This window comes from Bufo bufo, chromosome 4 (genome assembly GCF_905171765.1).
Source record: "Bufo bufo chromosome 4, aBufBuf1.1, whole genome shotgun sequence".
NCBI classification, from domain to species: Eukaryota; Metazoa; Chordata; class Amphibia; order Anura; family Bufonidae; genus Bufo; species Bufo bufo.
Genome location: NC_053392.1, coordinates 214,473,794 through 214,497,284, shown reverse-complemented (window position 1 = coordinate 214,497,284; position 23,491 = coordinate 214,473,794). Strand labels below are relative to the sequence as shown.

The 23,491-nt window shown below is 44.9% G+C and overlaps 1 protein-coding gene across 3 annotated transcripts in view; it reads right to left on the bottom strand.

The window, feature by feature from the left end:
• FXR1 (FMR1 autosomal homolog 1) overlaps positions 1–23,491 on the bottom strand; it is a 78,266-nt gene that overhangs the window by 7,721 nt on the left and 47,054 nt on the right. For all 3 annotated transcript variants that reach the window (XM_040428275.1, XM_040428276.1, XM_040428277.1), the window contains exons 5-12: positions 13,352–13,500; positions 12,650–12,743; positions 11,131–11,247; positions 8,893–9,063; positions 1,004–1,082; positions 774–883; positions 532–618; positions 234–441 (exon numbers count right to left, since the gene is read on the bottom strand). In XM_040428275.1, the coding sequence (XP_040284209.1) occupies positions 234–441; positions 532–618; positions 774–883; positions 1,004–1,082; positions 8,893–9,063; positions 11,131–11,247; positions 12,650–12,743; positions 13,352–13,500 (1,015 nt within the window). The remainder of the gene's footprint in view (positions 1–233; positions 442–531; positions 619–773; positions 884–1,003; positions 1,083–8,892; positions 9,064–11,130; positions 11,248–12,649; positions 12,744–13,351; positions 13,501–23,491) is intronic.

The following is a 23,491-nucleotide window of genomic DNA, read 5'->3' as shown; positions in this document are numbered from 1 at the left end:
CTTTTATACAAACCAAGACCATGGGCTGACAATGATATTGGAAGTGGTTTGGAATTTGGTAGTGCTTGCTGCAAATTACTGCTAATGTTTGCATAGCTGAATTAGTCATTTTATGTAATAAGTGCTGCTGAAACTGAGGAATGTACATAAGGGCATATTTTGTAATTTTTTTAACAAAAATCTAAAGGCAAACTACATGCAAGTACTGACCAAAATGTCTAGAACCCACATACCATAACCAGATGTGTAATTGGGTCCTCTACGACCTCGGCCACGTCCACTGTAGGATCTGCTTCCACGGACAGAAGAGGCAGTACTTTCATCAGTTGCATAACCCTTTTCTTTCTCTGTGCCTCGGTTTGAAGTTGGTCGGAAACCCATACCAATCTGACGTAGCTGTTCATCAATTTGAAGTCTTTCAAGTCTTAACTGCTCTACCTCCTAAAAATTTTAACAAGATTGTAACATGTTATCCTTCCTAAGATGTTACCGCAATGCTAGAAAATGTGTACTTAAATAGACCAGGCTTACTTTTAGGTATGCAATATGATATTCTAGAAGAACCTGGACATTTCCAATGCTTTCCTTTGTTCCGACAAAGACAAATGGAACCATACCCTGTACAAATAGAACAAAATATTTTTATGCATAAAACAAATAAAAAAGCACTCCACCTTAAGAAAAGGTGTAAGGGTCAAAATGACCCCCCACCCCCTTAAAAAAAAAAAAAAAAAAAAAATACACCAGCTTTATGTGGCAATATGGCTACTCACATCTTCGCGGGGTAATTTCGTTTCGTTATCTCCTTCAATTCTCACTCTTACAACTCCAGATTTATCCACAATCTCCTGAATGACTTTGCCATTTTTGCCAATAACTTTCCCTGCACAAAAAAAAAAGCAAACAAGTGAATCAAAAGTGAAGAGTGCAGACTTTTGACAAAGGTCATCAACACCCCAAATGCTGACAGCTCAGCAAAAACCCTACAGTAAGTAAATCTTACCAACAAGATTTCTGGGCACCTGAATGAAATCCTCTACAAATTCCAAGTAACTTCGTGCTTTCTTGACTGCCTCAGCACTCTGAAAAGAAACACAAAAACGAGATTTTTGTATAACTTACCAGTAAAATCTTTTTCTCGCTCTTTCCTTGGGGGACACAGAAGACCTTGGGTATAGCTCATCTCCCTAGGAGGCGTGACACTAAGTGAAGACTGTTAAGCCCCTCCTCCACAGCTATACCCTCAGCCTGGAGAGAGAGACTGCCAGTTGCGTGTCCAAGTAGTGAGAAAAGGCAAAGTCCAAAAAATTGGAACCAACAAGCCAACTACCCGAAGGGTAAAACAAACTCGGAAACAGTCAGAGAAGAACAAAGAATGGGTGGGTGCTGTGTCCCCCAAGGAAAGAGCGAGAAAGAGATTTTACTGGTAAGTTATACAAAAATCTCGTTTTCTCGCCCAATTTCCTTGGGGGACACAGAAGACCTTGGGACGTTCAAAAGCAGTCCAAAGGGGGAGGGACCACAGCACCAAGGCGAAGCACCCGAAGGCATCAAAAAAACCCGCCGCATGCAGACCAGGCGGCCCAAGGCAGCATACGCCGAAGCCCGCGTATGCACCCTGTAGAACTCGGTAAGGTGTGCAAGGAAGACCAGTGACCGCCTTGCACAAATGGATGGCCGAAGCCTAAAGCCTCCGGCCCAGGAAAAAACAGACGGCCCTGGCCCAGTGAATGGTGACACCAAAAGCAGGACCCTGCCCTTGGTGCGGCAACCACAACAAGAGCCACTCTGAGAAAGCGGAAGAAAGCCACCCTGGAGGCCGTCAACCCTTTGCTCGGACCTCCTGGAAACATAAGAGACCGAACTCGACAAGAGTCGGAGATCTCCAAGTAAAAACTGCAAGGCCCAAACAACGTCCAAATCGGTGAAGTGTCCGTTCCCGGGGGGGGGGGGGGGGGGGGGGGGGGGGGGGGGAGGGGAGGACGACTGCCTCAATGAAATGAAGGACAAATACCACCTTCAGAAGGAAGGAAGAGACGGAATGGAGAACAGTCCTGTCCTGGGGGAAGACAGAAGGCTCGGAACAAGAAGGGCCGCCACTCAGGCACCCGTCAGAGACACAATGGCTACAGAAACCCAACCGTACAGGACAGAAGGAGTAGAGAGAACTTCTGTAACGGCTCCAAGGAAAAATTGGAGCGCCAAGAGCCCAGTATGTAGTTCCCAGGACGGTACCGGAGGGCAGTACAAAGGAACCCAAGAGCCGCTCCATGGAAGAAGTTCCTGACAGGCCCAGAGGGACGGGGAACACTGAAAGAGGAAGGACAGGAATGACACTTGATACTTCAAGCAACAGAGTCCCAGCCCCAGGTCCAGGCCGGACTGGAGAAAGACAGAACCATGGAGAAAGGCAGAGTGGGGGAACGCCCAGCTTCCCACAGAACCCCAGGTAAAGCCCTAAGTCCTACCACAGATCCTGGACGAAAACTCGGCTAGAAGCGAACACTAGCGAGCCCACTAGAGTCGCCTGGGCAAGCGGGTGAAAACCCAATGATCAGGCGCGGACCAGTAACACGGGTAGAACAGTCGGTAGAACTGGTCCCGTCGGCCCCCGAGCAAGGTTGTCCCGTATCCCCCCAGAGTGGGGAAGCAGAAGGACAAACGGACAGGAACCGAAGGGTCCGCCCAGCAACCGCCAGGACAAGACAGGCTAAAGCCGAAGCCAATGTAGCCACCACAGGAAGACAGACTACAGTTCCGGTGTGGGAGATCAAAAGACAATCCTGACCAAATGGTAGTCCTCCCAAGTTACCGAGAAGGTGAATCCAAAGCCGAAACATTGCCTAGAATGGAAAAAACGCAATCTGCACCCAGCGGGAGGACAGAAAGCGGTAGACCCGGTAACTAGGCACACAGCTAGTACAGCCAGTGTGGACAAGGGAGACTGAAAGGAACACCATAACCATCCAAATGAACAAACATGCTCTCCCCAGAGGGAAGGGCAGTGAAGGAACAGCCTCTGAAGCGTGGCCGGAACAGACGCCACATCGGAATGATCTGTACCGAGTGGGAGTCAAACAGAGCCGGCGAGAAAAGGCAGGCGAGACAGAGGCCGGTATAACACCCTCCAACCAAAAAAGGGGGAGTGGGCAACAGAGAGGCCATAGGACAGCTCAAAAGCAGAACACCGCTACACAGAGACGCCCGGTTCACCGCCACGCAGAAGGCGAATACCCTGAAGAACCCAAGGTGGAGGCCCCCGGACCTGTATAAGCGAGCACCCAAGAGAAGTTGGGTGACCTTCCCAAGAAGAGCGGCCCGAACCTGGTAGCAGATCAGACTGAAGCACCGAGGGCGCCAATCCGGAAAGAATCATACCACACTGCACCAGAATGATCTCCTTAGAGAATAGTGCAAGGCTTGCGGCAATCATCGTATCCCAAGAGAAAAAGAATGTCGCAGGAGGAAGGAGGCTACGTACGAGTAGCCCCGTAAGCAGTGAGAAGGCCAACCCACCTACAGGACGAGAAGGCATACACGGCCCAAACAACGCACAAGAACGTCCGCTCACTGCAAAAATATAACACCGCGAAGAGGGCCAGCCACAGAGTGCCACAGTATCTACGGGAGTGCAAACTGAAAGGAGTTATGCACAAGACTAATATGGAATGCGATGGAACGCAAACTGACCGCCCCGAAAGGGAGGAAATGTACCTGGCAAACTGCAGTGGGCAAGAATGCAAAGGCCTGCCCCAAAAAGGGGGAGATGCCCAAGGCCGGACCTACGTCAGAGAAGTAGGGCATACCATACTTCGCCCAGAAAGGCGCCATGCACATGGCCACACAGTATCCAGCGGAAACGCAGGAGGTCCACCTAGGGAAAAGGGGGACATGCATAGGGCTATCCTAGCATTAAGTGAGTGTGCAACAATTCACCCAACACCGAAATTTCGTGAGAGTGTAACTACTCCGCCAATGAAGGGGAACATGTGCAAGTCCAGTACAGCACATACAAGGACAGCCTTGAATCTTGTGAGCGTGCAAAATTCCACCCATGGAATGAGGGGTGGTCACGCACAAGGCCAGCACCGTATCCAAGGGGAGCGCAAGCGTTCCGCCCATGTTAGAGGCCATGCTCAAGGCCAGCAACGTATCTGGTGAGCGTAGTATGCCGCCCAGAAAAGGAAGGGGGGGGGGGGGGGGTCATGCACAAGGCCAGCATCGCATTCAGGGAGAATGCGAGCAGACGGTGAGAATGTGTGTATGCCACCTGAAGGAGGCATGCCCATGGCCGGCAGCGAATCCAGTGAGAGTGCGTACACCGCCCACGGAAGGGGGGTCATGATGTGGCCGACGGTGGATCCAGAGAGAGTGCATGTATAGGGGTCATGCACATGGCCAACAATGTACAGGCGAGAGAACAACCACCGACCGAGGGAGTGTATGTATGCCGCCACCCGGGAAGGAGGCATGCCCAAGGCCGGTAGTGAATCCAATGAGAGTACATCATATCGCCTATGGAAGGTGGTCATGCACATGGCTGGCAGTGAATCCAGTGAGAGTGCCGAATGCCGTCCACAGAAGGGAGTCATGCCTATGGCAGGCAGCGAATCCAGAGAGAGTGCAGCGTTCCGCCTAAGGAAGGGGGTCGTGCACATGGCCAGCACCGTATCCGGTGAAAGTGCAGTATTCCGCCTAAAAAAGGGGGTCATGCACATGATCGGCAACGAATCCAGTGAGAGTGTAGCGTTCCGCCTATGGAAGGGGGGCACGCACATGGCCAGCAGCGAATCCAGTGAGAGTGCTGTGTTCCACCTATGTAAGGGGGTCGTGCACATGGCCAGCATTGTATCCGGAGAAACTGCAGTAGGCCGCCAAAGAAAGGGGGATCATGCACAAGGCCAACCCGCAGTTAGGGAGAGTGCAGTATCCCGCCCAGGAGGGGGGTCCTGCACATGGCAGGCACCATAACTGGAGAGGGTGACGAATGTTGCCTACAGAAAAAACATGCACCTTGACCAGCGCCGTAGCGCGGAGAGGGCAAAAAAAAAAACCCCCAGAAGGGGAAAAAAGAACCTGGCAGCGCCGCAGCCGGGGAGCGTGACACCATGCCGCCTATGGAAGGGGGGCATGTATACAGGCAGCACTCTGAGATGAGGCTGCAGCGTCCTGCGCAGCCCACAAGTCATATATATATAATAAATATTTTTTTTTTTATTTTTTTTTTTTTAAACACACAGCCTCACTGAGGCAGATGCCACCTACAGGGCACAGATCCACCCATACAGGCCCATCCTCTGTGGGCGGGGGAACCTCCAGGCGGGAAAAATTCGCGCCTGGAGAAGTTCCAGCCCCCTCCAACAGAGGCCTGAATTTTTGCGGCCTAGTAGGCCGTGAAGCTGGGGCCTAAATTTTTAGCGGCGCCCGGCGAACCGGGGCCGCACAGTATTTAAAGTAGCGGCCGGGCCTACGGAGCGGCACATACCGGCCGCGGGTGCCCACCCCGCGGGCCGGAAGAGCCGGGGCCTAAATTTTTAGCGGCGCCCGGCTGACCGGGGCCGCAAGTACTTAAAGTACCAGCCGGGCCTACGGAGCGGCACATACCGGCCGCGGGTGCACACCCCGCGAGCCGGGGACCCGGATAGAGCGGGATCGTCTTGAAGTGGAACACAAGACTTCGGCGCCCGGCCGACCGGAAGGTTCCGACGGTCGGCCGGGGCTGTTGAAGCGCTCCTTTGCAGGCCGCGGTGCCCACCCAGGTGTCCGGAAGTCAGGACCCTGCACCCGGCAGCCATTTTACCCCTGGAGCGGGCCCTTGGCCTAGAACAGCGCTCCATATGATTTCACCCCTGCCGGCAGCTACAACCACCTTTCCCCTGGACCGGTGCCCGTGAGAGCAGGGAGGGTCAGTGGCAGCAAGGCGCGGGCCCTCTGGCCCTGAAGTAGTGGCCGGTAAGAGGGAGGGGGACCCTGAGACCGGGTCTGTGAGGGTGGGACGCCTGCATGACCCCTCCGTCAGGGGCAGCTAGGTGCGGACCTCCGCAGCTCCCTAGGCATTCCTCTTGTAGGAACAAGGGTGCCAATGTCCTGGAGGCCAGGAGAGAGGGAGCAGATGTCGACCTGCGGCAGCCCAGGGCCAGCCTAGGTCTAGCAGGGACAGAAGGGTCCATAGGCCCAGGTAAGGGTCAGGCACGCAGGAGACCGAGGGGGGGGGACGTAGGGCTGGAGAAGCCAATCTCTCACCATAGCCGTTTTCACCCTCGGTCCGTTCCAGCAGGGTCGCCCCTTCAGCTACTGGCACCGTAGTGGCAGGACGCCGGGGGAGGGACTTGGCGTGCGGGCGACCCTTGCGCTGGCGGGATGCAGGGGAGCTGGGCTGCCCTGGTCCACCTTGCCTTCTGTGGGGGAGGCAGCAGTGCGGGTGACCGGCACTGGCGCAGCTCAACCCCGGGAGAACAGAGAGGTCTAGTGCGTCTCTGTTATCCCTGATGATCTGGAACAAAAAGAAAATAAAACAAAGTAAAAATCTAAAATTGAAACAAGGAGAAACCAGCCCTGCAGAGCAGAGAGTGTCTTGCCTCCTTGGACACTAAGCAAAAACTGGCAGTCTCTCTCTCCAGGCTGAGGGTATAGCTGTGGAGGAGGGGCTTAACAGTCTTCACTTAGTGTCACGCCTCCTAGGGAGATGAGCTATACCCAAGGTCTTCTGTGTCCCCCAAGGAAATTGGGCGAGAAAGGTAATTCAAATTCACTATAAATATCAGCATCTGTGTAAAGCTGACAGAACCGTATAGGTCATACAAGATGTAGCATATCTTTTGCAGATATAAAATGCGCTGTGCTGCAGGCCATGCTTCCATGAATCTGGAGCGATACATGAGGTGTTGCAAGGCTGGACTAGTCTCAGTCCTTGCTAGGATTGATGACTTAATGTCTTGTATAAAATATTGCCAGTGTTCACCTTCTTGAGAGGACTGGATGGATAGTTATATGGTGATCCTCAAAACATAAAGGGTGTAATTTATTATCTAAAAATACGCCTATGTTAAAGCGTTTTTGGCGTAGATTGCAGCACAGTGGTTAGTTGCAACTTTTCCCCACTTGCGCCAGGTCTAAAAAAAAGTGGGTGCGGCGTGGGTGGAGAAGGGGACAGGCCGCCAGGCCCGTCTCATTCATCATTTTCTATGCCTGTTTTTGGCCGTCTTACATTTAGAAGCAGTCTTACATTTAGACTGGCGCTGGATGTGCTGAAGTTATGCAGAGTCCTGCGCCTCTTCATAACTTCGGACCCACCGCCAGATATAGGGGTATTAAGACTTGTGTCTAAAAATGCCAGTCTTAATAAATGACCCCCACAGAGTAGGTCAAATTTTCTATGAAGGAGACTGTCTCAGGGGTGGAAACAGTCTGCATGTAGTGTAATATAAAAATAGTATTCACCATCTTCAAAGGAGTGGTTAAAAAAGTGCCAATCAGCAGTGAAAAAAAAAAAACACATGGTGGCCAGGACTGTACTGTACTTAAAGGGGTTCTGCACTTTCATTTAACTGATGATCTATACTCTGGATAGATCATCAGCTTCTGATCGGCGGGGGTCCGACACCCGGGACCCCTGCCGATCAGCTGTTTCAGAAGGCAGCGGTGCTCCAGCAGCGCCGCGGCCTTCTCACTGTTTACCGCCGGCCCAGAGGTCACGACTAGTATCAACTAGCGTGGGCGCGGCTAAGCTCCATTCAAGTGAACAGAGATTAGCCGCGCCCACGCTAGTTGATCCTAGTCGTGACGTCAGTGGGCCGGTGGTAAACAGTGAGAAGGCTGCAGCGCTGCTGGAGCGCCACTGCCTTCTTAAACAGCTGATCGGCGGGGGTCCTGGGTGTCGGACCCCCGCCGATCAGAAGCTGATGATCTATCCAGAGGATAGATCATCAGTTAAATGAAAGTGCAGAACCCCTTTAAGAGTTAAGGGGGTTATCTGGGAACTTGACACTGATGACCTGTCCGTTGAATAGGTTATTAATATCAGAGCAGCTGTTTGAATAGGCCACAGCTCTGTGAGCACTTAGGCCTCTTCATTAGCCAGTGAAGTCACCGTCCATCAGTCACGTGGCCCAGACGCAGCTCAGGCCGATTCAAATGAATGGGGCTGAGCTGCAATACCAAGCACGGCCAATCTACAATGTACAGCGCCTGTGCTTAGTAAACTTGGCAGTGGCTTCGTCAAACAGATGATCTATGGGAGAGCAAGGAGTTGGACCCGATACTGCTGACCTATCCTGAAGATAGGCCATCAATATCAAATTCCTGGATAACCGTTTTAAAGACTGCTCTTTCTCCTGCTAAGGTATTTCAGTTATGTGATTAAATAGGTTGTCTCATCTGAGATGGCAAAGAGGGCAGACTCCTGAACCAGAGCTGCTACCTAGCATTTATTTGAATTGCCAGCATGTAATACAGGTCACAGGAAAAGAAATGAGCAGCTGATAGCAACCTGTTTATCAGGAGTTTTATGAGTTGGCTTTCATATTAAAGGTGTTTCTGTAATAACAGAGTATTTTGCATACTAGATATACTTTACAAGTCTTAGGGCCCATGCACACAACTGCATTTTTCCTCAGTGTGCTATCCTCTTTTCCAGGATAGCACCCGGACCTATTCATTTCTATGGCGCCATGCACATCCATTTTTGCATGGACTTGTGTCTGATCTGCAAATCTCAACATATCCTATTCTTGTCTGCATTTGTAGATGAGAATAGCCCTTTCTAATAAGTGAGAAAAACATGGAATGAGGACCGAAGCTATTCATATTTTGTGGATCTTTTTCCCCCAGAAATATGGACACTGCTACGATACATCTGCATTGATTACTATACGGATGCAGTAACAGACTAACCTCTCCGTAGATACGAAATGTTCCACTGTCTTCTTCTAATTCGATAGCTGTAATACCCGGAACTTTCCTGGCTTGCTGGATGTTATTTCCATGTGTACCTATTGCGAGCCCCATTAAATCTTCTCTAACGACAAATTCTTCATGAAATGCTGCGGCAAGCTGCTTTGTACACTAAACACAAAGGATTGCAGTATATTCACATCTCCACAGACTCAATAAATAATGCTGCAAAACGACATACATCTTGGCAAAAGCCAATGGATCCACTGGAAGTCAAAGGGATCTGTCATTGAAATCCAGCAACGTGTAGTGTATTAGTGATGCGCAAACTTGCATTTTTTTCAAGTTCAGCGTTCAATGTTTGGGTTATCTAACTTATGATCCGTGGTAGCGGAATCCATAACGGAATTCTTAGATAACCCAAACCTTGTATGCCAAACTTGAAAAACACAAGTTATCTCATCCTTATTTTCTACATGAACAGAAAGCATAAAAACCATGTATGCTTAGGCCTCTTTCACACAAGAAAGTTTCCATTTCGATGCAATGTGTGAAACAAACATAGCATCTGGACTGAATCCTGACCCATTCATTTTAATGGGTCTATGTACACGTTTTTTCAAGCATCATTTCTGCGTTCGGGAAAAACATTCTGTAAATGTTCTATATTCAGCGTTTTTTCACGCAGCTCTGGTTCCACAGAAGTAAACGGTGTTTGCGTGAAAAAAACACAATGCGGTTCATTGATGATTGCTAGGAAGGGTAGATTGTTATGCTTCTTTTTTTTCCCCCATGCGTGTGAAAGACGCATCCAAAACAGATTGCACCCGCAAGGAAAAAAACAAAACACTGAATGCAATTGCAGACAAGACTGACTGAACTTGAGTGCAATACCTTCAGTTTTTTCATGAACAGATCCTGACACAATCTGTATCGTTTGTGTGAAAGAGGCCTTAGGGTCTTCGTAAATACTTGAATTCTGGAAAATCTTTTCTTAGAACTTGGTGTTGCGCCATTCCATTTTTCACTCACAGCCTTCCCAGAGCCAAAACTTTATATTTTCGATCATATAAGGGCTTTTTTTTTCCTTGCACAATTAGTTGTTCTTGCAGCATTTAATAATGCATACAATGTAGTGGGTAGGTTGGGGAGGGGGGGGGGGAATCCAAATTGGGTGGAATGGAACATTTTACAGGTTTTGTTTTTATTATCTTCATTGTCTGGGTCAGTACAATTACAGCGATAAAACATTTAGTTTTTCTTGTGTTTTAATACTGGAAATCCATCCACCCACTCCCCCCTTCCCCGATAATAAAAATGAATGTCTTTTAAATCGCCATATTCTGACCCTCATAACTTTATAGTTAGGTCTACGGAGCTGTGTGAGGGCTTGATTTTTGCGGGCCAATCTGTAGTTTTTATTGATTCCATGTCACATGTGACTTTTTGATCACTTTGTATTCAATTTTTTGAGGAAGGTGAAGTGATCATTTTAGTTTTTACACTTTATGGGATAACTTATTTTTAGAGTAGGGATGCTTTTGGACACTGTAATGCCTATTTTTTTGATTGTCTATTTTTATTTTAAAGGAAGGGTGGATTAGATTTTAATATTCCCCCCGCCTACAGAACTTGCTGCAAATATCAGATTGCAGTGCCTCCATAGGAACATAGCTGAAGAAGCCTAAAATCAATCATTCAGCAGGATCAGGGCTGCAGCAGAGAATGAACAGCAACCCCAACCACCACTAGGGGGAGCCGTTTGTTTTCAGTCTTGAGATGTCGCGGTCACAATTGACCACACCATCTGAACATCTAAATGTCAGTGACTGGCAATATCGTCAATTGCAGACATGAGCCCCAGGCCTCTGCAGTTTGAATCAGCAGAAACCCAGTAGCTATGGCACCGTGAGCGAGTGCCATATTTAAAAAGACGACTTCTGTTGTATATGTGCAGTGGCGGTCATCTAGGGGTTAAACTATATGTATAAGTATAACCTCTCCACAGATTACTTGCCATTGGTTTCAGGTTTTGTGCACTACTAACAATTGTAACTTCAGAGGACAAGTATCCATCCTATAATCTTTGAGGAGAGAAGATACGATTAGAAATTGCAACCAACGTTTTTCATATCTCAATAAGTAATTGAAAGCAAGCCAAGGGACGAAGATATGAGTGATTATAAACAATACAAAAAGACTGGGTTTATGTGAAACATAACATTAAAATTGACATACTTCTAAATGCTTGGTGGCTTCTTCATTCCTTGACATCAGCATCAGCTTTGTGCGAATACTTCTTAAGTGCATGTCACTCAGTATATTTACCCGCTTCACTGTTGATTCACTTGCAGACTTTAAAAAGGGGAAAAAAGGCCACATTAGCTTAAAACTCATACTAAAGATATACCAACCTTTACAAAATGACCATATATTAACACCCTGAATAGTTGTTTCAACAAAGTTTGCATACATCAATAATACAGTAATATAAACAAACTGTCATATCTGATCAGAGAAATGTGCCTCTCCCTCTGGCAGCATTCTTCCTCCCCTCTCTATAAACTTCTATGAGGAGCGCGTGGGTCGATCTCTCTCACTGCAGGTCACTCCTCACCCCTCCCTTCTCCATAGTCTTAAATGGGCAGCATGGAACTTGATCCGTCAGTGAACAGACAGCAATCTTGTCTCTCAAGACAGACATGGCAGAAAACGTTAGTTTAGGAGGAGTAGTTGTAGCGTTCTCTTAGTTGGACACTACTGCTATAATACACAGCAGAGGGGAGGGCCTATGATATGGCTCATACATAAAGCATGAAAGGGGGTTACTTAGCTTTTTAAAAAAACTTTTTTTTGTTAACTGTCCCCTCCCCGCTGGACCTGTAGAGGGAAGTATACTTAGCTGCTTCCCACCAATTGGATCCGGCTCCTTTAGTTTACCGCTACGTTTGCTGTGCTCTGGTCCCCACTTGTAAACTTCCATCATGGACAGGGGTCATATATGCTGCTGCAGCCTGACAGGCATTGTATCCCCAAGCAGCAATTCACTGGGCCACGTGCCACTTGGGGGACAAATCAATTCTGCACAGCCAACATATTGGTGGACCAAAGAAGAGCAATATGAAACTGCTAACAGATTCCCTTTAAAAGCCTTTTCCACGCTTTTAATGTACATCAAACTGCTTTTCCCCCTTATTTTTTCTTCTAGTACATCTCTTTTTAGAAACAAGTCAAACTAATTGCTGTTTTAAAGAGGACCGTTCATCAGGCTAGCTCTAGTCTAATTATTATCCTATCTTATAGGGCGGCCCCCACTGATGCCATGGCACTTATTTTTTCCTACAGGAACCCCCGTTCATCCGCTGTTGGCCCTGTATATTTTGGCGCCTTATATTATAATAGGGTGACTCTGTTATACTAGGCGGATACTTGTATTTTCCCTGGGAGTGGTTATCTTCTCCCTGGCTGTGAGCGCATCCAATCAGAGCGCACTGCTCTTAGCGAGGGAGAAGATAACCACTCCCAGGGAAAATACAAGTCTCTGCCTAGTATAACCGAGTCACCTTATTATAATATAAGGTGCCAAAATATACGGGGCCAACAGCAGACGAACTGGGGGTTCTAAAGAAAAAATAATAAGTGCCATGGCATCAGTGGGGGCCGCCCTATAAGGTAGGATAATTGGACTAGAGCTAGCCTGATGAAAGGTCCTCTTTAAGCTGCTGATTTGGGTACTTACCATAAAGCACATACTTACCAGTATAATTAATTGATTAGTCTCTGAGCTAAAATACACTCTACACGCTCCTACGGCTTTCTTGAATTCTTTATGCACACTTTCGCTGGCACACCTGCATAAAAAACAATAGCTGCATTATTACAGATCCCACTTTATGGCTTTCTGCTATTACAACCTTGTGGTCAAGTAGTAGGTTACAAGGCTAACGGTATAAACGAATCATTGCCACCTACATCTAAAAACCAAGCAAGAAAATATCTAATTTAGCATGCCATAGGACTAACATTTAATTATGACAATTATGGTCCAGGAATCAGGATAAGCTTGCATTGAACACAAACAGCACTATTATAACAATGCCTGAAAAGGCATATAGATATAAACCACTAGGCACTGCCACTAGTCCACAAAATCTACATCAATATGAAAATACTTGTCATCATTCATGTAAAGCTGAATCCTGGTCAGTATTTTGCACAAGTATCTGTAAGCCAAAACCAGAAGCAGGTCCAAAATGCAGAAGTGGTTCGCTGTTTCCAATACTGCGTTATCATAGTGGCCTTAGAATGCTATTGCTGATTGGTATTTAATTATACTAAATGGAGACTCATACACTTTGGTAAAAATGTAAAATATTTTTTGTGGCACAACAACTTCAACGGGTTAAACGTTTAGCCCAGAAAGTTCAGGGTTACTTTAAATTCTATTAAGACAACTCACGCTTCTCTTAGGTCTTCTGGAACATCCACCATGCATTTAAAGAAGGAATTCTTTGTCACAGGCTTGTTTATATTGACAGGTCGAAGCCGCTCAAACGTCACTATTTCATTGTAGGTAGCATCACAAGCAGCATATTCAATAACGTAAAACTAAAGAATGAAAACAATTTCTTTAAAATACATCAAAGTGTGTAAATCATTCCAGTCTGTCACATTATTGCACTCATCATTAGGATTTCAAATCATATGTGGATTTATTAAAGGATAATGCTGGCCTGTCCCCTTCCTCGCCCACAACTTTAGACCTGGCGAGAGCAGGGTGAAGTCGCAGATAGCGCCGCAGTTTACCGTTGCGCCGCCATCTGCGCCTGAAATACGCCCAATTGAGGTGTATTTCAGAATAGAATGATTCCCAAAGTGGTTAAGGCCTCATGCACAAGACTATTTTTGGTCTGATCTAAAAATACGTTTTTGCAGAACGCACGTGGACCCATTAATTTCTATGGAGCAGCAAACAGTGCTGTCCTCAACCATGTGGCCCTACGCCAGCTCTGCGAAAATAAATAGAACTATTCTAGTCCATTTTGCTGACAATAGGCATTTTTACAATGTGGGGGGGGAGAGAAGGAAGATGTGCAGTATGGGAAAGTGTGGGACACACAGGGCCTGTAACGGTGTTAAGCAAATCTGCAATCTGCAGATTACAAAAACAGATCTGGTTGTGTGCATGAGGCCAAAAAGGTTTTTATCTACTCAGGCTATGAGCTGGCACAGACTTCAGGTGTTACTTGCACCAGAAAACTGGGTAAGTAATCACTGTCAAGTCGCACAGGTTCATCCCCGCCCACCTTTGGCAACCATGACAAGTGTGTTGTAAACGGGTAGCAAAGTTTGGTGTGAACAGGCCTGGGGACTTTATAAATCTCCCCTAGTCTTTTCTTTATTATTCTCATGCTACATCAGCTTATCTGTGCATTAGCTGCAGTGCCACCACCCCAATGTAGGAGTCATTGTTTTAACCACTTCCAGACCGGACCTAATTTAGCAAACCTGACATATGTCACTTTATGTGGTAATAGCTTTGGACACATTGTGTACTTTACGATAGTCATAAATTTGAGTCAATATATTTCACCTTTATTTATGAAAAAATCCCAAATTTACAAAAAAAAATTGAAAAATTAGCAATTTTCAAAATTTCGATTTCTCTGCTTTTATAACAGAAAGTGATACCTCATAAAATATTTATTACTTAACCGCCTCACGTCCGCCCATAGGATATAAACGTCCTATGGGTGGACGTCCATTTCTGACAGCACGTTTTAAAACGTCCTGTCAGAAATAGCAGCTGCACGCTAATCGTGCAGCTGCTGATCGGGTTGCCCGCTGTCAGTGACAGCAGGGCAACCCAGAGATAAGGCAGGGACAGTGCCCAGGTGTCCCTGCCTTCACGATCGCTGCAGACACAGCGCTCACCGAGCGCTCTGTCTGCAGAGCAGGAAGCGCTGTGCGCTTCCTGTTCCGGCCCGGCGGTCATGTGACCGCCGGGACCGGAGAGTGCAGGGGCTGTGTGCAGGATTGCTGCTGTACAGCCTCTATAGGGGTGCATTTCCACTGTAACTGGGGCTACTATGTCAGCCCCAGTTACAGGAGAAATCAACAGTAAAAAAAAATTAAAAAAGTGAAGTAAATGTCCCCCAGAGGTCTTGTATGACCTTATGGGGGACGAAAAGTGTAAAATAAAATAAAAATAAAATAAAGTGTTGAAAAAATAAAATAAAAAAAAGGTTCACATGTAAAAAAAAAAAAAAAAATCCCAAGTAAGGAATAAAAAAAAAAAAAATAGAAAAAATAAAATAAAATAGACATATTTAGTATTGCCGCGTCCGTAAAAACCAGCTCTATAAAAATATCACATGACCTAACCCCTCGGGTGAAAACCGTAAAAAAATAAATAAAAAAAACTGTGTCAAAACAAGCAATTTTTGTCACCTTGCATCACAAAAGGTGCAACACCAAGTGATCAAAAACGCGTATGTCCCACAAAATAGTACCAATAAAACAGTCACCTCATCCCGCAAAAAATGAGCCCCTACATAAGAAAATTTCTCAAAAAATAAAAAAACTATAGCTCTCAGAACATGGACACATTAAAACATAATTTTTTGGTTTCAAAAATGCTATTATTGTGTAAAACTTTAATAAATGAGAAAAAGTATACATATTAGGTATCGCCACGTCCGTAACAATCTGCTCTATAAAAATGTCACTTGACTGAACCCCTCAGGTGAACGCTGTAAAAATAAATAAATAGAAACTGTGCTAAAACAACCAATTTTTTGGTCACCTTGCCCCATAAAGTGTTATAATGAATGATCAAAAAATAATATGTACCCAAAAATAGTACTAATAAAACTGGCACCTTATCCCCTAGTTTCCAAAATGGGGTCACTTCTTGGGAGTTTCTACTGTAAGGGTGCATCAGGGGGCTTCAAATGGGACATGGCATCTAAAAACCATGTGGAGTTCCTTTCCTTCTGCGCCCTGCCGTGTGCCCATACAGCAGTTTACGACCACATGTGGGGTGTTTCTGTAAACCGCAGAATCTGGGTAATAAATATTGAGTTTTGTTTGGCTGTTAACCATCGATGTGTTAAAGAAAAAAATTGATTAAAATGGAAAATCTGCCAAAAAAGTGAAATTTAAAAATTTGATCTCCATTTTCCTTTAATTCTTGTGGAACGCCTAAAGGGTTAACAAAGTTTGTAAAATCGGTTTTGAATACCTTGAGGGGTGTAGTTTCTACAATGGGGTCATTTATGGGGGTATCCACTATGTAGGCCCCACAAAGTGACTTCAGACCTGAACTGGTCCTTATAAAGTGGGTTTTGGCAATTTTCTTACAAATTTGAAGAATTGCTTCTAAACTTCTAAGCCTTCTAACGTCCTAAAAAAATAAAATGACATTTCCAAAATGATGCCAACATAAAGTAGACATATGGGAAATGTTAAATAATAACTATTTTATGAGGTATCACTTTCTGTTTTGAAAGCAGAGAAATTGAAATTTAGAAAATTGCGAATTTTTAAAATTTTTGGGTAAATTTGGGATTTTTTCATAAATAAAAGGTGAAATATTTTGACTCAAATTTATGACTATCATGAAGTACAATGTGTCACGAGAAAACAATCTCTGAATGACTTGGATAAATAAAGGTGTTCCAAAGTTATTACCACATAAAGTGAGATATGTCAGTTTTGCAAAATTTGGCCTGGTCAGGAAGGGGGCAAAGGGCCCAGATGGGAAGTGGTTAAAAGGATAACTGTCATATTTTTGAATTTTTTTTTTTGGAGTATTGATTGTGGTGATTAATATCACCTTGGTGGCCCTATTTCAACTTTTCACGGTGTATTCAATTACCCCTTAATTCCACATTTTTGTTCCCTGTACTGCCTACTTTTACTTGTGCTTAAAATACGGTTGCTAGGCATGGTCCGTCTATCTGTTGAAGGATGGAGCACGCAGCGTGCAGGCTCATATTACTGACAGCCAGGGACTGTAAGTAAATGATTAAAGCCAGGTCCTCCCCAGCAGCTGATAACAGTGCCTGGGCTGTGTGCACTTCTCCCTGTCCCTGCGCTTGGCAGACGCTCCCTCACTCAGCAGAGCTGGAGAATGCAGAGTTGGAGCTGCGCAGACCAGGGAAGGGAGATCTGCCATCTGCTCAGTGTATAAATGAAAGCAACATGTGGTAAGAGGACCCCTTTGTGCTGCAGGAGATTAACCCTTTAGGGGGAGGGCTCTGGTTACTGACACTTTTGGGGGGTCTATTGTTACTGGCTAGTGAGGGCAGGCGGGATTAGCCTCAGGGTGAGGGCAGTGGCGGCCATCTTAACTGAACAGTGAAATTGCAGTTTTATGCAGACTGGTTGCTAAGGGCTGAATCTTATTAAATATGGGGTAAGTCAGTCTAATAGTAACGGATTCTGGAATATCCACAAGGTTGCAATAGCAGAAAGCCATAAAGTGGGATCTGTAATAATGCAGCTATTGTTTGTTATGCAGGTGTGCCAGCGAAAATGTGCATATTAGTAACTACATATATGAAAATTGAAATTAGGGTCTAAATGCGACAGTTATGCTTTAACATTCCCCATATGTCTACTTTATGTTGGCATCATTTTGTAAATGTAATTTTATTTTTTTAGGACATTAAAGGGTTTCTATCACTTGGTATCACATATATTAGCATATAGATATAAGTTGTTATTTTAGCAAAACGGCCGCCCCAAAACCTATCATATTAGGATGGTTTGTTAGAGCAGACACTAGCGGATCGCTAGTGTCTGACACCTAAATATGTGATACCAAGTGATAGAAACCCTTTAAGAATTGCTTCTAAAATTCTAAGCCTTCTAAAGTTTACTAAAATTTTCAGAAGTCACTTTGTGGGGCTTACATAATGGAACCCCCCCATAAATGGCCCCATTGTAGAAACTACTCCCCTCAAGTTACCTTTAGGTGTTTCACAAGAATTAAAGGAAAATGGAGATAAAATTTCAAAATTTCACATTTTTGGAAAATTTTCCATTTTAATAAATTTTGTTCTTTAACACATTGAGGGTTAATTTCCAAGCAAAACTCTATTATCCCGATTCTGCGGTTTACAGAAACACCCCACATGTGGTCATAAACTGATGTAAGGGCACATGGCAGGGAGCAGAAGAAAAGGAGCGCCGTATGGTTTTTGGAAGGCAGATTTTGCTGAACTGGTTTTTAGATGCCATGTCCCATTTGAACCCCCTCCTGATGCACCCTTCCAGTAGAAACTCCCAAAAAGTGACCACATTTTGGAAACTAGGGGATAAGGTGCCAGTTTTATTGGTACTATATTTGGGGTACATAATATGATTTTTAATTGCTCTACAGGTGAAACTCGAAAAATTACAGTAGATCGTGCAAAGTTAATTTATTTCAGTAATGCAACTTAAAAGGTAAAACTAATATGAGACTCATTACATGCAAAGCGAGATATTTCAAGCCTTTATTTGTTATAATATGGATGATTATGGCTTACAGCTTATGAAACCCCAAAGTCACAATTTTGAGGTACCCTTTGCTCAGGGGGTATGGATTAATTAGCTGACTACAGTGTGACACAGCCTAGAATATTGAACCTTTTAACAATATTCAAATTTTAAGTTGCATTAACCCCTTAGGGATCGGGCTCATTTTCACCTTAAGGACCAGGCCATTTTTTGCAAATCTGACTAGTGTCACTTTAAGTGGTGATAACTTTAAAATGCTTTGATTTATCCGGGCCATTCTGAGATTGTTTTTTCGTCACATATTGTACTTCATGACACTGGTAAAATGAAGTCAAAAAAATTTAATTTTTATTTATAAAAAAAATACCAAATTTACCAATTTTTTTTAAATAAAATTGCAAGTTTCCAAGTTTAAATTTCTCTACTTCTATAATACATATTAATACCTACAAAAATAGTTATTTTACATTCCCCATATGTCTACTTCATGTTTGGATCATTTTGGGAATGACATTTATTTTTTGGGGATGTTACAAGGCTTAGAAGTTTAGAAGCAAATCTTGAAATTTTTCAGAAATTTTCAAAAACCCACTTTTCAAGAATTAATAGAAAATAGATACAATTTCAAAATTTCACTTTTTTGGCAGATTTTCCATTTTAATAATTTTTTTCCAGTTACAAAGCAAGGGTTAACAGAAACAAAACTCAATATTTATGGCTCCGATTCTGAAGTTTACAGAAATACCCCATATGTGGTCGTAAACCGCTGTACGGGCACACGGCAGGGCGCAGAAGGAAAGGAATGCTATACGGTTTTTGGAAGGCAGATTTTGCTGGACTGTTTTTGACACCATGTCCCATTTGAAGCCCCCCTGATGCACCCCTAGAATAGAAACTCCAAAAAAGAAACTACGGGATAGGGTGGCAGTTTTGTTGGTACTATTTTAGGGTACATATGATTTTAGGTTGCTCTATATTACACTTTTTGTGAGGCAAGGTAACAAGAAATAGCTGTTTTGGCACAGTTTTTATTTTTTGTTATTTACAACATTCAGGTTAGATCATGTGGTATTTTTATAGACCAGGTTGTCACGGACACGGCGATACCTAATATGTATATTTTTTTATGTAAGTTTTACACAATAATTTCATTTTTTTTTTAAATATATGTTTTAGTGTTTCCATTGTCTGAGAGACAGTTTTTTCAGTTTTTGGGTCTCATTTTTTGCAGGATGAGATGACTGTTTGATTGGCACTATTTTGGGGTACATATGACTTTGATCGCTTGCTATTACACTTTGTGATGAAAGGTGACAAAAAAATGGTTTAATTAGCACAGTTAGGTCATGTGATATTTTTATAGAGGCGGTCGATAAGGACGCGGCGATACCTAATATGTCTACTTTTTACCATTTTTTTTTTTTTTTACTTTAATTGGGGAAAATGACGTTTGTTTATTTTTACTTGAAACGTACATTTTTTGGGGGGGGAAACTATTTTTTTTACTTTTTACTTTCACTTTATTTTTTGCCCCACTTTGGGACTTCAACTTTTGGGGGTCTAATCCTTTACAATGCATTCAAATACTTCTGTATTGGAATGCATTGGTTGTATGAGTAAGGCCTAGTTCACACGAACGTTTTTTTTGCGAATGTACGGGCCGTTTTTTTGTGTTCCGTTTACGGAACCATTCATTTCGATGGTTCTGCAAAAAAAACGGAATGTGTCCGTATGCTTTCCGTTTCCGTATTTCCGTTCCGTTAAAAGATAGAGCTTGTCCTATATTTGGCCGTAAATCACGGGTCGTGGCTCCATTCAAGTCAATGGGTCCGCAAAAAAAACGGAACACATACGGAAATGCATCCGTATGTCTTCCGTTTTTTTCTGAACCATCTATTGAAAATGTTATGGCCAGCCCAATTTTTTCTATGTAATTACTGTATACTGTACATGGCATACGGAAAAACGCAACGGAAAGGAAACACAACGGAACTCAAAAACGGAACAACGGATCCGTGAAAAACGGACCGCAAAAAACAATAAAAGCCATACGTTTGTGTGAACTAGGCCTAATACTGTGTGTATTACTCATACATCTTCCGGCCTGTGAGAGAGGAAGGCAGCGGCGATGCCCGAGGAAGGCATCGTGCTGCCTTCCATGCCATCGGGTCCCCCCTACAGCCCCATGGGGACCCGATGGCATCACCGCCCGCAGTACCATAAAAAGCCGCAGGTCTGAATTAACCTGCAGTTTGCGGCGATCGCTGAGACGGGGGGGGGGGGGGGGGGGGGTTGTCACAGGACTCCCCCGCACATTTAGCCAATGTGCCTGCTCAACGATTTGAGCAGGCACCTTGTTCCGATCACCGCCCGGATCAGAAATACACATGCCGTACCGGTACGTCATGTGTCCTTAAAGGGAACCTGTCATGTGGATATTTGATTATAATCTAACTAATTATATACAATCATTAACTACTAAAAAGTGCCTTAGATGTATTCACTTACTGGTGTGACAGATGGTTACCTCATAATATACACACAAAGATGCAACATGCTAATGAGCTGATTTGAATCCAGCGTGATGTCAGAGAGTGCAGAGTTTTTTATTTTTTAATTCAGAGCTATAGCCACTCCCCTGCCCACCTGCTGCTGATTCATATGGAAAACAACTGTCAATCAGCAGCAGGTAGGAAGAGTCAGGAGCTCATGAATATTCAGGACTCATCATTATCAGCTGGAGCTTTTCAAACAAAATGTTAGATTGACTGGGTCAATTAAAGAAAGTGACCCAGCATTTTGCTAAGAGAATCAGTCACTTATTTATGTTGCCCTTAGTTAGGACCAGGGCTTTTTTTCTGGCGGAACGCACCGGAACGGCGTTCCGCCACCTTTTGACATCGCAAGCTGCGATGTATCAGCGGGGAGGGACTGGGAGGAGGAGCCGGGGGCCGGTGCGTTCACTGTGCTCCGGCCCCGCAGCTCCAGTAGAGACTTATAAAATGTTTAATTAAATGAATAATGATTCCTGCTGCCCCTCAGTAGTATAACATTCAATGTATTGTACTCACAGCCGGCTACTGACATCGTAATCCAGGCCGGCCGGGTAGACGAGCGGCAGCGTCACTGACTGACGTCACCTGCCTGGGCCGCCTGCTTCATTCATAAAGTAGGCGGCGCACTCACGTGACGTCAGTCAGTGACGCTGCCGCTCGTCTGCCCGGCCTGCCTGCATTACGATGTCAGTAGCCGGCTGTGAGTACAAATACATTGAATGTTATACTACTGAGGGGCAGCAGGAATCATTATTCATTTAATTACACATTGTATAACTGTACTGGAGCGGCAATGGGGGGTCTGTGGATGACACTGTTATGGGGTGGGTGGGTCTGTGGATGACACTGTTATGGGGTGGGTGGGGTCTGTGGATGGCACTGTTATGGGGGGGGGGGGGTCTGTGGATGACACTGTTATGGGGGGGGGGGGGGTCTGTGGATGACACTGTTATGGGGGGGTCTGTGGATGGCACTGTTATGGGGGGGGTCTGTGGATGGCACTGTTATGGGGGGGGTCTGTGGATGGCACTGTTATGGGGGGGGTCTGTGGATGGCACTGTTATGGGGTGGGGGGGTTTGTGGATGGCACTGTTATGGGGTGGGGGGGTTTGTGGATGGCACTGTTATGAGGTGGGGGGTCTGTGGATGGCACTGTTATGAGGTGGGGGGTCTGTGGATGGCACTGTTATGGGGTGGGGGGGGTTTGTGGATGGCACTGTTATGGGGTGGGGGGGGGGGTGTGGATGGCACTGTTATGGGGTGGGGGGGTCTGTGGATGGCACTGTTATGGGGTGGGGGGGGTCTGTGGATGGCACTGTTATAGGATGGGGGGGGGGTCTGTGGATGGCACTGTTATAGGATGGGGGATCTGTGGATGCCATCCCCAGATCCTGCACCCCATAACAGTGCCATCCCCAGATCCAGTGCCATCCCCATCTGGGGGGTTTCTTTGCTGGGCTGGACTTTTATAGCCCCCCCCCCCCCCCCAAATTTTACTTGCGGTCCTAGGGGTGGGTAGGGGGCGGTCCTAGGGTTGGGTAGGGGCGTGGCCAGGGGAGGGGGGGTGAGTTCCACCACCTATTCTCTGAGAAAAAAAGCCCTGGTTAGGACACCATAAAACTGGTGACAGGTTCCCTTTAGGTACCGGGACAACATGCCGTACCGGTACGTCATGTATCCTAAAGAGGTTAATGCAATTCCTTTTAAGTTGCATTACTGAAATAAATGAACTTTTGCACGATATTCTAATTTTTGGAGTTTCACCTGTATATTACTTTTTTTGTGAGGCAAGGTAACCAAAAAATGGCTGTTTTGGCACAGTTTTTATTTTTTACAACATTCATCTGACAGGGTAGATCATGTGCTATTTTTATAGAGCAGGTTGTTAGACGCAATGACATCAAATATGTCCACCTTATATACTATGTTACTTTACTTTGTTTCAGTTTTACATAAAGCATTTTTGAAAAAAAATTATGTTTGTGTCTCCATTTTCTGAACGCCATCTTTTTATTTCACTTTAAATAGCATTTTTGAAACAAAAAAATGATGTTTTATTGTCTCCATGTTCTGAGAGCTATAGTTTTTAATTTTTTGAGCGATTTTCTTATGTAGGGGCTAATTTTTTGCGGGATGAGGGGACGGTGTTATTGGTACGATTTTGTGTGACATATGCCTTTTTGATCACTTGGTGTTGCACTTTTTGTGATGTAAGGTGACAAAAATGTCTGACAGTTTTTTATTTATTTTTATGGTGTTTATCGGACGGGGTGGATCATGTGATATATTTATAGAGCCGGCCATCAGGGATGCGGCAATACCAAATATGTCTATTTTATTTATTTTTTTACATATGAAATCTTATATTTTTTTTAATAAAAACACTTTTTTTTACAGTTTGTGTACCCCCCATAAGGTAATACAAGACCTCAGGGGGACATTTAACATTCTCCCCTCCCCCACTATTGATTTCTCCTGTAACTGGGGCTGACATAGTAGCCCCAGTTACAGGGAAAATACACCCCCCAGAGGCTGTA